Genomic DNA, 19081 nt, shown 5'->3' with positions numbered 1-19081 from the left:
GAAAACACCTTTTTACTCAAATTAATCAAAATGTAGTTATTGCGTTTTGGAACCAAACTCTTCATATTTTAGTTGAGATCCGATAGCTCTGTGAGGCCTCCATAGGGAGCAATGGACACTTTCTCTCTCAAGATCCATAAAGGTACTAAAAACATATTTAAATCGGTTCATGTGAGTACAGTGGTTCAATATTAATATTATAAAGCGACGAGAATATTTTTGGAGCGCCAAAACAAAATAACGACTTAGTGATGGCCGATTTCAAAACACTGCTTCAGGAAGCATCAGAGCACAAATGAATCAGTGTGTCGAATCATGATTCGGATCGCGTGTCAAACTGCCAACGGCTGAAATCACGTGACTTTGGCGCTCCGAACAGCAGATTCGACACACTAATTCATTTGTGCTCCGATGCTTCCTGAAGCAGTGTTTTAAAATCGGCCATCACTAAATAAGTCGTTATTTTGTTTTTTTGGTGCACCAAAAATATTCTCGTCGCTTTATAATATTAATATTGAACCACTGTACTCACATGAACCGATTTAAATATGTTTTTAGTACCTTTATGGATCTTGAGAGAGGAAGTGACATTGCTTATATGGAGGCCTCACGGAGCTATCGGATGTCAACTAAAATATCTTAATTTGTGTTCTGAAGATTAACGAAGGTCTTACAGATTTACTTTAAGCTGAACATGCGCAAATATTAATGGTTATTTCTATAGTAGATATTCCAATTACATAAAAAATATGAATAAAGCGATATACCAGCTCAGCAATGACAGAAGTTCCACAAAGAACCTTTAATTGGACCAATTTTAGAATCTGAAGAACCTTTTGTGAGATGTAAAAACGTTTTTGGACATTAAAGGCTCTTCATTGAACCACAAAAAAAATAAAAATGAGTATCCCTTATTTGTGTTTCTAGTAACCAGAATATTGGCTTGGGTTAATATGTTTACATTGGCAATTACATTATGGACAGCTGAATGGTAGAATATGACCAAATTTGATTAATATATGAATAATCTTGTGCATATAAAAGACAGTGAAAGTGTTTCATGTTGAAAAGAAGAAAAATCCTCAAGTGTTTGTTAAAAACATTTATTGGTTTTCTCTTTTTGTCAAGTTTTCCCATTTTTTTCTTTTTTGTTTACCTAAGCTTATTTTCCCCCCAATCAATCCAGACTCATTTGAACCCCATTCTCTTGTTCCCCTCCCCATTTTTCCCTGATGGATCTGACTTCAACCAATTATCTCCATATTCACCTCATTATTTAAATTAACCTGACTGAGCATAACCCAATCACTTACATCATGATGAAAACAGTCACACTGGAAAAGGGCACGGCAAACCAGACAAATATTCTCAAGCTATTAGATGAGTGGGGTTATACGCAAAGAAAACAATGATGGGGAAAAGTGCCATTGGAGTGCTTATGGACTGACTAGCCTAAATAGCTGCTAGATTATCCAAAAAACAACCTGAGAGCAAGACCCATGTGCGCCACAGCAGACGATCTCATGTACAAGACATGTTTTAAATTATATTAAAGTTATAGTTTATTTAAAATAAAGAGTTAAGGGAGTCATTATAGATGGTTATCGTTATAGTAAGTAGTTTGATGACTTACAGGGATGGTGAGACACTGTTTTGATATGCAGTTCATACATTCAAACTATATTTACATGAATAAATAAAACCACAAATTATGTATACCTACACAAAATGACAGCTTCTCTCTTTATACAAGACATCGTTCTTCAAAACACTGTAGGAAAAAAAGGAAACTAAATCTCTAAACAGGTAAAATGTTAGCAGATTTTGAACGCTCTTGGATGAACGTACAAATAAACGCCACAAATTCTACTTGCTCTCAAGTTGGTACGCGAATCACCTGCGACTACAAAAATTTGTGTGAATGACAAATCAAAGCCAGTATGTCCACTGATGAAATAAAGGAGAAAAAAAATTGGAAGGACTGGTTATTTTAAATAAAAAGGGCACCACATGTGCATCCAAACAACAGACAGGAAGATGAAGACGATTGGTTGAAGTCAGAGAGCAATATGAGAGATAACTTAAAGGGGCAGTACCCTTTTAAACAAATATACAAGCTTCCCAAGTTGAACTGAACTCATAGAATCAATTCTATTGAGAGAGGACCGTTTTGCCGCCATGGAGTGCTCTTACAAGGAGAAACCTGATGTTAGCTAGAGGAACGCCTCGTCAAACTGTCGAATTATCGGACAGGCTCAGAGCAGGACTTTGACGATTCGTTTCCTCATACAAACAGAGGCTCAAGTGAACATCTGATCTCGGGAGAGTAAAAGTACAAGACTAAAACTGAAATAGTTTGTGTGACAGCTGAGGATAAAGGGTTTATTTACATACTAGGTGAACTAACTAGTATTAAATAGTCATTCTTAGTTTAAATAGGAGAGAAGTGATTTCTGGGAAGATTGCTCTCGGCTGTGTTCTTGGATAATAACACACCCTTCTCCATCAAACCACCCCACTACATCCATAGCTGCATCATTCAAGCGGGTCAGATGGTCTGAAAAACTGGCAAGAAATGCGGGAAAACTGAAGAGGAGCAATAACAAGTGATGATTGTGTAATGTGTCTACACATTTCCTGTGAAAAAAGTAGCTGTAAATGTGCTTTTGAGAACTAATAAGTGTGTAAATGGGATGTATAATCTTGACGTTTTAATATTAATAAAGGCCCTTTTTAGATGAAATTTAAAAGTGTACTGTCTCTTTAAATCCCTTAGCCCGGAGGCTTGTTTCTAATAGTTTAAGCTCCTCCCCTTCCTGTTCTCACTCCGCTGGCATGGTCTCTCCCCCTCTAGCCTGATTTTGCCCCAACAAGTGCCATGAGTCCGTCCGTGCTCATGGACTTGGGACGCTCCAGAGGGAAGCCAAGCGCTCTGCTCCACACCAGCTGGGCGAGGACGCCCAAAGCCCGGGATACGCCGAACAACACAGTGTAATAGTTCATCTCAGTCATGCCATAATACTGCAAAACACAAGAATAGAAATATGAGATGATTTCAACAGAGCAAAACAGAAAAATCGATGTTATCTGTACAAAGAAAAAGTGGAAAAAGGTGCAGCCAAATATTCAATGGGATAAAGGTTAAATATAGGTTTAAATAAAATTTTATTAATAATATAAATAATTATATTAGTTGTTTTTTTATATTGTATATTATTGTAAAATTAAAAAAAAAGGTTTATATTTTAAAGTGTATATAAAAATGTTATATATTTAATATACATTACATATAAATAATACAAGATATTTTAGAGGCACTGGACAAAAATGATACAGATCTGTACTAAAATACCACAGATCATCTTTTAATCATATTTATGGGTCACTGACAAGCAAAGCTTTAAAAAAGGTGTTTTTTAAAAAATCTTTTAAAAAGTGATGTAATGCATATTTTTGAGTCATGAATGTGTTTAAACAAGTTTCAGTTGTTAAATAACATTTCAAAATGTTTAAATTTATTTGTTGAATGGTTTTATGTCAGGCGGTACAACCAAATAGTTATATGTATATATGATGTAGTTATACCACCTGACATGGAAAGTGTACCAACCTACCCATACTAAAATTAGCAGTTTTTTTTCCCCAGTATTTGAGAGAGATATAAACCTTTTCATCATTTGGGGTCCTCTAGATGATGCATTATCATGTTTACTGTTATTACCGTGTCAATTCATAATAAAAGAGCCATGTTTGCAGTTGTGCCACCCTGACATTTGAGAATATACAAATTACTTGACAAAAGATTTCAATTATCTCTACAGCTTTAAAACTACTGATATTTATAAAATTTGTTTATATAAAAAGGTTTCAAACCTAAAATGATACCATAAATACCATACATTTTTTATTATTAAGACACCATTTGAAATAGTTTTCTTAGTCTGTTAATTTGTTCAGACAGTTGCACCACCTGACATTTTGGGGGTTTAAGATAAAACAAAATAATTATTTTTATTAATATTATTATTCTACTATTAAATATTTTATTTTAAATCCTCAATCTGTGTATTTTAATTCTCTAATGACAGTTAATGGCATTAGCACACCTCTTCTCCTCTTCACTTTTACATTTTGTACTTTGTACAGTATATGCGTACAAAGTCGGTACTGAAATTTAAAAAATGTGACATTGAGCACGGATTCATAAACACCTATGATTGGCCATTGTGTTCATGGGTTTATCGGATATGTCTGTGATTGCTAAAAAGATCAATGCTTCAAAAATATGTTGTAAATAGTCAATGATGCTCTTCACCGAGCACTTGCACAGATACACATGCGAGCGTTTGAAAGCAGGCGTCCATCGCGGACCAGTCCGCTGACATATCTGTTGAGCGTGTGAACACAATGGCCAATAAGAGGTGTTCACGAATCCACTAAACAGCGCTCAAAACATCACATTTTTAAAATTTCAGTACTGATTGGTACCGAAGTCGGTACTTTTGAAAACCCTCACACAAAAATATGCACGTCAATGAGCCTTATATGTATTATCGGCTGATTTCTGGTGTCTTACTTGCAACAGGACTCCGCTGTGTGCATCTACATTGGGCCAGGGGTTCTTGGCCTTGCCCTGCTCCAGAAGCACATTAGGTACGATCTTGTAGAGTTGAGCTACCAGCTTGAACATGGGGTCATTGGGAAGGTGCTTGAGGGCAAACTCGCGTTGACAGGTGTAGCGGGGATCTGTCTTCCTCAGCACAGCATGGCCATAGCCTGGCACCACCTGAATAACGACATGAAAGTGAACAATCAGTGTGAATAATAATCCATTATATTTTCATCCTTCTACAACCACATCTTTTGTATGTTCATGCATTTCCTATTGGAACATAGCAAAGGAACGCACTCTGCCTGATTTGAGTGTGTTCCAAATGTAATCTCTCATTTTCTCATCAGACACCTCACCACCGAGCTCCTTCTGCAGGGCTGTCAGCCACACCAGCACCTCCTACAGGACAGAGAAGGAAATGCATGAATGAAATGCAAAGCTAGTTAGTATTTCATAACCATATGTCTTGTGCAGCACTAAACACATTAAGGCTCAAACCTGATTGGCCAGTCCATGCAGGGGTCCGGCCAGGCCATTCATAGCAGCACTGAAGGAGAGGTAGGGGTCAGATAGGGCACTGCCTACCAGGTGACTAGTGTGTGCGCTGACGTTTCCACCCTCATGATCACTGTAGAGAAACAGAAGCACACAAAAAGGTCAAAAGACACTAAACTAGATTGTAGACTAAACTAACAACCACATGAGGGAAGACTTGATTCATTTGAATATTCTATAGAAAAGTCAGTCCTCTCTCACTTCCCAATTCTTTCCTAACAAGTACACTAGCAGGGTGTTTTCTTGCTGACTGAATAATATGCGTACAGTCTAAAGTCAGTGGTAAGAAGGAGATTAAGAGATATCAATAAACCTTTAAGTAGCGCAAACAATTTTTCAAAATGTAAAAGTTAATGAGGTGCGCTAATGCCATTAACTGTCATTAGAGAATTAAAATACACAGATTTTGAGGATTTAAAATATTTAATAGTAGACTTTTTAATATTAATTTAAATAGTTTCGGCTCTTTATGTGCTTCAATTGCATCCATTTAATCAGCAATAAAAGTGATAACTGCTTTTGCTAGTGTAGATTGCAGGTCCCATCAGTCTAAAGTCCCATTCAACATTGCTGTGTATTAAACATCTTATCTTGATTAATCTATCAATTATTTATTAATCAGATAATCCACATATTGTTCAATGATCGTTGCAGCACTAGAAAAATTACTTAATGCTGTTGACTTGCTAAATGAACAGGGTTTAGCATGGTCTTTCAAAGGAAGGTACAGCAAATCTTTGGCTTTTAATATTACACCACTGCTCTCTTAACTTTATTTTCAGTTTCAAAATGTGGCCGTTTTTCCTATGAAGAGCCAATTTACAGTATTGTATTGTGCTTTTGGTGTTTAATGGCCTGAATGATCCAATTTGGAAATAGACATCAGGTGCATTCAGGTCTCCCAGTAGGACTAGAAACACAAGCTTTTATTCCTAAGAATGAGGTAAAAGTCTCAGAAAACTGGAAAGTTTTACTGAGGGCAATCACAAAGGTTAAAAGTCCAAGCTGACCTCATTCCTAATGACTGCCTAGAACTGAACAGTGGAGGAGGAGTTTATGACGAATGAGTCAATGAGTTTGTAGGTCATCACCTGTGGATGGTGAGGTACAGCCTCATGAGTTCTGTGAACTGTGGCTCGCTGTAGCCCAGCATGTTGGTGAAGTTGTGTGACCAGTCCAGGTTCGAGTCGATGGCGCCGATGCTGCTGCCTTCACGGTACAAGTTACGGTAGATCTTAGCCGCCACGCAGGGTAGCTTGGCGATCAAGTCCATGGAGTCCTCGTACACAAACTACACAGAAATGGAGTGAATGAATAATTTGCTTTAGATTACTGTTAATAAGAGTTGTTTTAGTCTTATGTTTATCCTTACACATTTCACTTTTACAGTTTCTAGAACACATATTTTCAGTGACTTACCTCCCAGTACTTGGCCTTGTTAACTCCCTCAGAGTAAGCCCGAGCAAAACTGCTCTCACTGTTCAGAGCCGTGATAGCGGCGCTGAACTGAGACATGGGGTGCAGGTTGGTGGGGAAGTTGTCGAGCATGGTGACCACATGAGAGGGAAGGGCTGCGCGCTTAGCCCACTCCTTAGACAACCAACTCACCTGGGGAAACAGCCAAAAAAAAAAAAAAAAAAGTTAAATGAGAGAAAAAGACTTTTACTTATAAGATACTAAGAGGATACAGTCAAATCAAAATGTATTCAGACACCTTGAACAGTTTATTAATACAGTTTATTCACTGTAGTTTACAAAAATGGTAATAAAATATGACGAAATCTCAGAGATAAACTGTCAGAAATAATCTTAATTATGTCAGATAACACTTAAGCAAAACATGGTCAGGTCAAAGTGTCTGAATAGTTTTTGGTTACAAATTTGTATCATTTTGCTGGTAGTCCACTGTATGAAGAATGTTTGGGTATAATATGTCACAGTTTACTTTATTTAGCTATCCTCACTTACATAAATAAACTACAGTGTCCTGCACCCACTAGTAAAAAAGTATAAAAAATATCAAATATGTATGAATTTTTGGTTTGACTGTATCAGACACATTTTACTATTTTTAATGTTTTTGAAAGAAGTCTTGTGTGCTCATTAATCCTGCATTTATCTGATCAAAAATGTTCAAAACAGTAATATTGTGAAATAATATTACAATTTACAATGATTTCTGAAGGATCAAGAGACACTTAAGACTGGAGTAAAGGATGATGAAAATTCAGCTTAGCATCACAGAAATATATTATATTTTAGAGTATATTTAAATGGAAAAACATTCTTTTAAATTGTGTGTATAATATATATATTATGGAGCGACCATAAAACAACTAGAAGCTCAAGAAAAAAAGGAAAAATAAGGAATAGAGACTGACTGTACATTTTCCTTTACCTAATGTTATTATTAAGATCTACGCAAAGATAGCCACAACAAAACGCTTTGTTTCTCAATAGATATTTTTAGAGTTGTGTCTATGGCTGCCTAATGTGGGCCACAATGTGATTAACACCCCAACAATCTCAGATAATACAACATATGCCTCTTTAATCAGGTTTGCAGTTTAAACTGACAGATTTTACATTGTTTCACTTATATGTGAAGTACTGCAAAATCAATGTGCATGGTTTTTATATATATATAAAAAATAAAAAAAAACAGTCGATAAAGAAAAGGGAAAAAAGAAAGGAAACAGAATCAGGAAATGTTGCATGCTGGACTTAAACTCATTTTTCTCACATGAGCACCATGGCTCAACATATTGAAGCCTTTAAATGCTAGGTCACGGCTCTGCCCATATTTCCTCCATTACGCTCTGAATTTCTTTGATGGGTAACACTGCAGTGAACATGAATGAATTCCTCCTCACCTGCTCCTCAGTGGGCACCTGTCCTGTGATCAGCAGCCAGAACAGACCCTCTGGCAGCGGCTCCTCTCCACCAGAAGCCTTGGGCAACAGCTGCTGACATTCTGGAATGCTGTAACCACGGAAACGGATGCCCTAAAGATGCGATCGATAAACACAGGGAGGGCATCAGTATGTTTGACTGAATAAAGTAAACAATGAGAACTACAGCTTCAAACTCACAGAGTTCAGGGGTTAGTAGGATAAATACTACTAACCCAATGTATATTTATCCAAGGCACCATGACACCACTTTCTATTTTTAGCTTACAGCAGCACAGCTGTACTATGTGCAAATAATGAGCTTTCATCATTTATGGTGCATTTTCAAAACATAAAATAAGTATTTTATGCGTCAAGGATAAAAGTTCAAAGGTTGTGTTTACCTCATCAGGGTCGAGCACAGAGGTCTCATACACTAAACCCTTCATGCCTCTCATTCCTCCATAAACCTGTTAAACAGAAAAACAGCACTCAAACATTACTGAAATGCTTCTATCAACACCCTTTTCTGAGTCCTCCATCTCACTTCTGTGGCCTCTATTTCTTGTGTCATATGTTTGAGTAATAATACCCCTCAGATGCAGTTTAGTCTGCAATGTAGAACAACTGGCAGTGAGACAAAGACCACATGACTCAGCTGAAAGAACAGCCATGAGAGCATCAGCACTCACACCACAGCCTGAGGGTCCTTGAGAAAACAGTAGTCCAATCAGAGGGCAAAAACTATCACTGTGTTTGTGGGGGAGTGCAGCACCACATCATGTGAGACAGAACTGGTCAGGCATGTTAGGCAACACTTGCTCTTGTCATCATGTCAGATGAGACAAAACCTGGCTGAATTAGGGGTAAATTTAAAGGGATAGTTCACACAAAAATGAAAATTGTCATGTCGTTCCAAACCCATAAAACATTCGTTCATCTTCGGAACACAAATTTAGATATTTTTAATGAAATCAGAACTTTCTGTCCCTCCATTGACAGCCACACAACTACTTTGACTCTTCAAAATGTTCATAAAGAGATTGTAAAACTAATCCATATAAATTGAGTGGTTTAGTCCAAATTCTCTGAAGAGACTTGATTGCTTTATATGATGAACAGATTGAATTTAGGCTTTTATTCACATAGAAACATTCATCAACTCACACATCAGTTGTGGTAAACAGAAGCTCAATCATGTTCGCTTGATGTGCGAGAACAGATGAGGTTCATTCTCGTGTTACGCAGTACGTTCGAGCTTCTAGAAGAGGTTTGTTCTTGTGCGTCATTCAGGTTTGGTTGAGCTTCTGTTTATGTTCACTGATCAATGTTTATATGTGACTCAAAGCCTAAATTCAATCTGTTCATCATATAAAGTGATCAAGTCTCTTCAGCTCAATTCATTTGGATTACTTTTACGATTTCTTTATGAACTTTTTGGAGCACCAAAGTGGTAGGTATGTAGCTGTCAATGGAGGGACAGAAATCGCTCAGATTTCATTAAAAAGATCTTCATTTGTGTTCTGAAGATGAATGAAAGCCTTGTGGGTTTGGAACATTAAGGTGAGAAATTAAACTTTCCCTTTTAGCCAATGACTCCCAAACAGGAGTACCAGTTACTAAGAAAGACAAAATGCAATATTTGTATTTGTATTAATAATTCAATTTACTTTACTAATAAAATTAACATCTTCAGTAATATTAATGATAAAAATCAGCAGTAAAATACAAGTAACTAATAAACATTCATGGTTCATGTTGATAAAGGGGTATTTGGGGTTTAAAGGTCAGCAAACATTAATTTAAGCAATAAGGTGCTGTAAATATCACGATTAAAGGGCATTGTCCTGACAGTCATGGCGCTGCACGTGTTATGTTTATAATACAGCACAGATTTATTGCTTTCACACAATAGTTAATACATGACAAAAATAAAAACTATTCTATGCATGAAGAGCCATCCATCTGCTAAAAGAGAGTGAGTGGTGTTGCAATGTCTGGAATGCTGTATCAGTGTTGTGATTGTTAAAAACAAACTACTAAAACTACTCAATAGATACTAGAAAACAATTAAATGTTGCATTGGCAAGTAACTAAAATGACTAAGTACTACAAAAATCTAACAGACATGATTAATAGTAACAGTGAATGCAGTGAGTTTTCTCTCACCATGTCCACCGTTATCTGACCGATTGGGGTTTTGCCATGCTGCTGTTTGAAGTTCTTGATCCTGCTCTGTTCTTTAGGGATGAGGTCTGCCAAGACATCTTTTAAATTCTGGTCAAGGGAAAAAAAGGTCACTTTTTAGTTAGTGAATCTGACTAACTAAAAGATTTAACAAATGCCTAACATATTATAAAAGAAAGTGATTTTGAGGTTCAAAAAAGTGGACACAGAAATGTGACAGTGACTCAACCTTTCAAAAGCAAGGCTGTGAAATGATGCAGATACATACCGTTGACGCGCTGACATTTCTGGCAGCCACAACAATGCATGCTGCATTCTGGAAGAGAGAAGAAAATAACAACTTAGATGAAAGATGCAAAGCAGGGGAAGTTCATCATTATCACAACCAGGGTTAACAGAGATTTTTGCTGCGGAAGGCCTGCTGACAGCTGCAAGGCAGGTGACTTTAGTTGCACAATGCAAAATGCGTCAGTTGCCAAGGTAATGCTTTTTCTTTGGATTCAAATTACAAAGCTTCTTATTACAGTACATTTCACTGGCCCAAATGTTTTCAACTGGGTCTGAAGTCAAAGGGCCAGAAAACAGTTTACATCTACAGTGATACAGAGCTTACTACATGTAGAACATAACATTTAAAGCATTTCTCTATCATCTATGACAACTCTGCCAATTAGCAGGTGTTTTATTCTGTCCAAGATAATTAAAGCACACTTATTACATAGACAAGACTAGATCCAGAGCAACTAGATGTGAAGTGTCTTAAACTCCACTGTGTCATTGATCATGATTGCCTTATATGAGATTCAATACTACAAATATAATACAGAGATATAGGACCTAATACAATTTAATTATAGCATTAAGACATATGTAATGACAATATTTTACATGACCACAAAGGCACCAAGGCGCAAGAGAACAATGAATTGTAGAGACAGATGTATGGATCTGAGCTAATTCTATTACAGAATTCCTTAAGGAAGAATGATGAGTTTTTCCTGTATGACCCAAGCCTTTCCTCCATTGAGATACATCCTTCATTTCTATATATAGCTTTAGATTAAGAGCCCTGTCTGATTGACACACAGCAGGAGTGGAGATAAACTGCCACTGCAGAATGACTCAAGCTCAGACGTAAAGCTGGGTCGGATTGGAAAGGCATTTGGGGAGATGAAGAGAGTATGATTCTCCAAAAAAATATAAAAATTCACTGGAATCATCATTAATCCTCTACACAGTACACACACAAACTGGCAGCTGTTTATAGCATTTAGCTGTGGGTTGTTAAATAAAAAAGATGTTCAGCTTTTAAAAAAAGTAATTCACCTCTGATTTGTGGATATTAGTGAGTAGCTAATCACCAAACAACCCAATACATCCTGTCATCCAGTATTACATAGAGAAGCAGTGCTTACATTTTCTTTAGCAAATTTAAAAATAGTGATGCACTGATAAGCCAATGATTATTTTGATGGTATGGCCGATAACTGATAAATGAATATTAAAATTGTATATTATTTTGTCAACATAAATTCAAAATAAAACATTTTAAAAAAATCTATAATTTTTAGTAACAATGTACAGTATGAAAAAATGGATGTTCCTTCTGAGATTTGCAAAAAATTACATTTAAAAGTGTCATTGACTGATTTGAGTTTCTAATGATTAACGAATTACAAAGCGGCAGACCATTTGAATGTAAAAAGAGTGCACAATTGAGCATGAACAATTAAATAGTTAATATAGACATGGATGCAAACTCTCTAAGACTATGTACACATTGCAGGTAAATGTGGCCCAAATCTGTTTTCCCCATTACAGTGTGAAAAGTACAAACCACACTGAATCTGATCTTTTCAATTCCAATTTGTGCCACTTCCATATGTTGTACTAAATCCGATACAGGTCAGATGTTTTGTAAAGCGACCGCAGTGTGAACAGTCATATCGGAATTAATGTGATTTTTATGTCACTTGTCACGATTCTGCACTCTTGAAAGATTTTACATACCCAATGTTATCAAGACAGTTGCGAGAGGTAGTCAGTAGAAGTGCAGTGATGTGTCAGAACTCATAAGTATTACAGAGACAGCTCTATAATACATACAAAACATGAGGGCTCGTATTATAAAAGTTTCAAAACTCTGCTCTTTTGTCACATCGTCTTTCTTGTCCATATTGCCTGCGCATAATTTCGCTAACTTCTGCGGCAGATCATACTATAAATAAATGCGTAATGCTTTACGTTAATGCCCTCCATGTTTACTTCCGTATGACAGCGCATTGTGTGTGTTTTTCCACTGTTGCCGCAGGTTGTTTTGCAACTCCGTGGGTTGAAGCGACCGCACTAACGCGTTTAACCCCCGGAACGCATTTTTTACCGGGATACCCCACGGAACGCGATTGAGCTAGGTTTGGACTAGTTTTGAGAAGCAATTGAGTCGATTTTGTGGTAAAAACCGGGCAACCCCGTTTGTATCGTTCTTTTGCGCATACAAGTCAGTCGTAATTGAGCATTAGGTTTTGCAGTTTGAATGTAGCCTAACGTTGCCCTTGAATGTTGACACATTGTGCATAAAAAAAAACCTTAAGTTTATGGCAACGTTTCTTATTTTTTCTTTCATTTCCAAAACAGCACTAGGCTGCAGTGTACATACTGGTTTGCTTTCACCTGAAAGGTCAGGCTAAGACTGGGCAATTGAGCTGGATTATACAGGAAATTGTTGCACTTTAATGAACAAGAGCCAATACTTCCTACAGCTTTGGGCTCCTGATTGTCAGTCAGGAGGCCAACTCCTGAAGTCAGTGCACTGACACCAGACACCAGTCACTCTGCCCTACAGCTAAATTTCTCTCTGTCCAGAAATAAAGAGCAGTCTGACACACTTTGCATAATATACAGTAGCTGTGTGGCCAGAAAAACAATCCAATCAGGTTTAGAGCTAATTTATGTGCAGGCATTTATTGTTGCTGATAAGTAACTGCTGACCTTCCTCCAAGTCTATGGACGTGTAATCTGTGGGAAAGGTGAGGCTACCAGCGGCTGTTAGTTTGACCCCAGTGCGCCAAAGAAGAGGGCGATTACATAAGTACTGTACTGGAGTAGCTGAATACTGTCAGATCTGTCAAAAGCAATATAATTCACACAATCTAAATCTATGAGCATGTAGAGCTGCTAAATGAATCGTAAAAAGATTGCGATCTTAATTTAAACACAAACCATCTAAAATTCCTAAATGACAGCAATTTGCATACGTCAACTAAAAAGCACGATTTGACAAGTACGATCTCTGTTGCACTGCCACTGAGCCAGAGAGAGCAGTTGTATAGGTATAAAACTGTCTTTTCAACCACACAGTATCATAATTTCTGTTACAAACATTCAAATTATAACAGGAACACTGGGATTAAAGTTTATAATTCGGATATACACTGATGCATACGGTAGCGATCAAAATAGAGCAAATAAATCACCTTTTGAGAGTAAATTGATGCTTCAAATAAAATTAGAATTTTTGGTTTAACTCAAAAAAGTTGTCTAAATTTTGAGTTGATTGAAATTAAAAATTTGAGTTAATACAATGAAGGCGGTTGATTTAATCAACAGAAACTCAAAATATCATGTTATCTGAACTAAATTAATTATATAGTTGATTTGACACTAGAATTGTAATGAGAATGTCAAAAACATAAACGTCTCCGAGAGTCTCTCTGCAGTTTTCCACAAAAAAAAAAAAAAAAAAAACATTAAGGGTTTAACTCTTGCAAGTGAAAAAATTAAGACATTAGTATTGTAATTTGACAAAAGTTAAATAACTATTATACTATGAAATTTTACTTTATTTTACGGTTAAGTTTTAAAACAATAGTAGTATGCAAAGACATTTTTTGATCAATTTGGTCACTTAAAAGCTCTAAATTTTGCTTTTAACGTGCACTAGATTGATGCAACTTTAAAATGTACAGAATTTTCTTACAGGGAAGCATGTGGGAAAACACTGATATAATATAGAAAAGATTACACTATAAAAAAGTAATTCAGATTATAATTATGCATTTCTATTAAAAAAAAAACTCTACATTATTAAATATTTGGAGAAATATGGCTGTTTTCCTACAAGGCCAGCACAAAAAAGTAAAATGAAACTGCACAACTACAAATCCTATGCGACAATGTATGCTAAATAACAAAGACCTTGGCAACAGCATCAAGGTAACAACCCCATCACAAAAGCTGCAGAGAATAGTGCATGTGCACAGGCTACTGGCCAGCTGGCAACCTTAGACATAGGGCTGGGTACCGAACTCGATACTTTTTAGGTACCGATCGAACTGCCTCGATACTACCGAGTATCGAAAAGTGTCTTGTCATTCGGTACCAAATTTCGGTACCTCAGAATGGAGCCGAGGAGAGGGGCGGAGAAATGCTTTCGCTGTCTCGTTGAGGAGCAAGAAACGTTGCGCTACATTGTTATTTATATCTAAATATATAAAACTATACGCGCGAGAGAGACCCTATGTGCGAGAGGGCGAGTGAATCAACGGTTTCGTTTTCAGTTTATCTCCGAATGGACGGGTGAGAAACGTCTGTTTATGTGAGCAACCGGTTCACTACAGATACTGTTAACAGAAAACAAAAGTGTCGCACTGCCTGCAGAAACAGCGGAACACGCAATGTTTTTTATAGTCTAGTTATGGACAGGTACAACACACAGCAGCTTTACATCAGCGTTCGTTCCTCAAGTCTATGGAAACACGCAACGGGTTCGTGACAGGCTCGTTCGCCTGCACGAGCACAGGCTCTGCCTCTGGCTCCAGAACGCGAACAATTCTGCTGAAAAAGAGGTATCAGCGTCCTCCTGATACTGCGGATAATTTGCGGGTCGGGCCAAGTAATAAAAAAATAACATTCAAATTAATTGCAGGTGGATGAGAGATGAATCATTAATCTGTTGATTTTAATAAAGACGCATAACTCTTATTTCACGGAAAGACGCAACGAACTTGCGTCACTCTTACTTCCGCTTTGATCTTGTTAATAATAATAAATTTTTTGAAGAAGAACAATTGCTGAGTGATTTAAAAAGAGCCTCACATACTTAATTTTTGCATTGAAAACTAAACTTTATTAAAACTATTTGCACTGATTTATTGTGTTGGGTAAATTTAGTTAATTTGTGTTTTTTTTATTCCCCGCAGTGGCTCTGGAGATGAGTCTTTGAGTCTGAAAAAAAGTCAACAAAGTTAAAATATAAAACCATTTTTTTTGAGGTTATGTAATCTTGTTTAAACAGATTTTATAAAACTGGTATCGAAAAAGGTATCGTTTAGGTATCGGTATCGAAGTCAAGGTATCGGTATCGTCTCGGTATCGAAAATTTTTGAACGATACCCAGCCCTACTTAGACATCTCTATGACTTTTGAATCTGCCTCTGACTACTGCAGTGACTAGTCCTATTCTGCGGAGCAAGTCTATATGCAGAACAGACACAAGAGTCGACGTGTTAGCAGGGATCACTAGAAATACCATATGGAGAAATTCCTGTACAGACAATGGACTCTTTGTAAGCTTTCTTTAGGAAAGGAAAATGTATGAAAGACTGACAGGTAATGCTCTGATGACTTTGAAACCCATCTGCTTTGTTTAGATGACATCTTGTTTTTCAATACTGAAAGCACATGACAGGTGGACAGCTGTGTCGGACATGCTGGAGAGGTTGTCCACCACCTGAATGCTTTATCAGGAACAGCTCTTTATAGTACCACACTGCATAAAAATCCATTCAAATAGCCAAGCAAATTTCCCTGCAGTGTCAGGGTTAGTCCACTAAAAAATGAAATTTATAATTACTCACCCTCATGTCCTTCTAAACCCTTATGACCTTTGTTTATCTTCGGAACATAAATTGAGATTATTTGATGAAATCCAAGAGGTATTTTTTTATCCTCAATAGAAAGCAACAAAATTACCACATTCAAGGTCCAGAAAAGTACTAAAGACATTATTAAAATAGTCCACATGACTGCAGAGGTTCAACCTTAATGTTATGAAGTGACGAGAATACTTTTTTTTGCACAAAAACAAAATAAAAATACCAAGTTTAATAAAAAAAAAACAAAAAAAAACAAAACAAACTCAAATGCAGTTCAGCACTTCCGTATTTACATCCGAAAGTCGGCTCATTATTGGATGGCTCCTGCGCCAGTATTACACGCATGTGTCGTGCTGCTCATGTGAACAGCGTCGGCCAATACTGAGCCGGCATTCTGACGTAAAACCTGGAATCACTGCAACAATGTAAATAGCATAGGAGAATGACAGGGGAGAGACGAATTTGTTGAATAAAGTCATTAATTTTGTTTTTGCGCACAAAAAATATTCTCGTCACTTCATAACATTAAGGTTGAATGACTGTAGTCACACCGACTATTTTAACAACTTTTCTGGACATTTAATGTGGTAATTTCGTTGCTTTCTATTGGAGATTTAAAAAAAAAAAAAAAAACACTCTTGGATTTCATCAAAAATATCTGAATTTGTGTTCCGAAGATATTACTACGGGTTTGGAACGACATGAGGGTAATAAAATGAATAACAGAAATATAATTTTTGAGTGAACTAACCCTTTAAGTATGCTTCAAGTGTTTACAAAGCAGACTACAAGGTCTGAACAAGGTCCAACACGTTACCAAGAAAAAAACGGAAAATTATGCAAGGAAGTACAGTACAGAAATGTATCTCGGTCACTCCTATGAACTGACAATCAGCAGATTACATAAGTGCAATACACAGCAGAATAGAATGCAAAGAAACTCTCCATGGTGTACAAAGGTCATTTAGGGGTGTGAACAGACCATTAACCCTGAATGACAAGAGCACAGTAACCTATATTACTATAAAGTCATTCAGACAGAGTGGCATTGGCTTTATCTCTACAGCAACAATAATGATGATTGTGTAGTCTTATGAGAGCTCAACTGAGACAGTATACTGATAAGTGCAGGTTTCTATAAGTTATAAGTGTTCTTTGACACTCCTTCCACTAATTTTTTTTGTCCTCATCACAATCTTAGTCACATGTTAAAAATCACCAGTCACACATCACTCAAGGTATTTCAAATCAAAGATAACATAACTTCATAGATTACACCTGCATCGTCATCATTCAGAAAACTACTCCAGCTCGTTTTTCAACTCCATAATGTCATATGAGCTTTTATTAACTAAACCAGGGGTATTCAACTTGACATTTTATCATCACTATTAACAGTATAGTACTAAAGTGATGAAAAACAGGGCTTTCCAAAAGCATTGTAAGCCTAAATACATTGTAGAAACATTGCCACCAATGGCCTCTAGGATCAACTTAGCTCACAATGCTTTTGAGAAACTACTCACTATAGTGAGTAAGTGAAATAGCCGGTCTATTATGGTGCATTTATGATGATCTAGCAACTATTGAAGCCTGATCATATATATATGAATGACAATCCTGAAGGTCAAATCAACCACAGACTCATAAAGCAACAAAAACACTGACCTGTCAGGCTACAGCTGAACAGGTGCAGATCACAGAAGTCAAAGTGACTGTTAAATTTTAGTGACATTAGATCAACTGAAACCGGTTAAAGTGTTTAGTGCCCTGTGAAAGTACGTCAACTACACAGATGGACTTCAGAAGCGCATGAATATCAGAAACACCTCCGTAAACAGTTTCTTTGACATGTATGCATCTTTAAACAGCTCATTCTTGAACTTCATATGGGCTGTGGCTCAAATATCCTTGTTTGGAGTGCGTTTTGAAAGTTTAAACACAATTGAACGTCTATGTGTAAAATGCTGTACAGGTACAATTGATATTAAAACACAGCTGCTGATTTAGATATAGACTTGAATAGGAGGGAGACACATAAACAGAATATTTTTCATACATAAATCACCTAAAGTGTAATAATGTTCGTCATGGTTTATTAACACTGGCTGTCCGTTACTACGGTAATCTTTGCTAAGCTAAGCTAACCGGGTAGCAGTCTGTGTTTTCCTCACTCAAGTTAAAATAAAACTTTCCTACCTTTGAACTGAGGAGCCTTGGGGCTAGTCTGCTGATAGAGAGGAAGGACATTGTTCTTGTATGTGTGTATAAATATTACAAGTGGTTCTTTATCGACCCCTGCTTGAAGGTGCCCCTCTCGCTACCGTGCTCGCAGTGAAGGTTGAAAAAGGAACTCGGGCCCTGTTGTAGGCGCGGTTTGGATCAGATAGGGCCTGGTGAGGATGGAACGGAGACGCGCGTTCCGATTGGTTGAAAAGGAGGAAAATGATTTTGATTGGCGATGAGGCTCATCGCTTTTTCATTTAATTGGTTTGCTCAAGGATAGAACGTTCATAAATTATTCAGACGTATACGTTCAGCGGTAGGTTGTTCTTTAAACTGCCTGTCTAGAAATAGAATGACAGATATGCTCATGTAAAGTCATGTGTTTTTTTTTTTAGCTGGTTCTGTTAATTTTGTAACTGTAAGGGAACCTTGACCTACACAAATATAGAACGTATTGCTAAAAATGCATGCCTTTAAGATAAAAAAATATTCAAAGGTTTGAGTTAGGTCAATAATCAATTAGTCTGATGTGAATTCTGCAATGACTTGAAACTGCATGTACACAAAGATTTCAGACTTTATTGGAAAAGGGTCATTAAATACAAATATATAGATACAGAGGCTCAAGGACGTTCGTTTCAGACTTCATGCTGCCTGTAACATTGTCATAGCTCTGCTAAGAAGGATTTTCTTGGACCTACAACACAACAGAACATTCTGAGATGTGTAACTTGCTT

General features: G+C 36.9%; 1 protein-coding gene across 1 annotated transcript; it reads right to left on the bottom strand.

Annotated features, from left to right (window-relative positions):
• Positions 1-1089: 1089 nt before the first annotated feature.
• cs (citrate synthase) lies at positions 1090-18462 on the bottom strand. Its single transcript, XM_067370752.1, has 11 exons — positions 18318-18462; positions 10514-10561; positions 10228-10335; positions 8463-8528; positions 8041-8172; positions 6587-6775; positions 6259-6458; positions 5111-5240; positions 4910-5011; positions 4577-4786; positions 1090-3021 (listed from the first exon to the last, which is right to left on the bottom strand). The coding sequence occupies exons 1-11, from the start codon at positions 18366-18368 to the stop codon at positions 2851-2853; spliced, it is 1407 nt and encodes a 468-aa protein (XP_067226853.1). The 5' UTR covers positions 18369-18462; the 3' UTR covers positions 1090-2850.
• Between the last annotated feature and the right edge of the window lie 619 nt (positions 18463-19081).

The sequence above is a fragment of the Chanodichthys erythropterus genome, chromosome 20 (genome assembly GCF_024489055.1).
Source record: "Chanodichthys erythropterus isolate Z2021 chromosome 20, ASM2448905v1, whole genome shotgun sequence".
Lineage (NCBI taxonomy): Eukaryota > Metazoa > Chordata > Actinopteri > Cypriniformes > Xenocyprididae > Chanodichthys > Chanodichthys erythropterus.
This window is presented reverse-complemented; position numbering and strand designations above follow the sequence as displayed.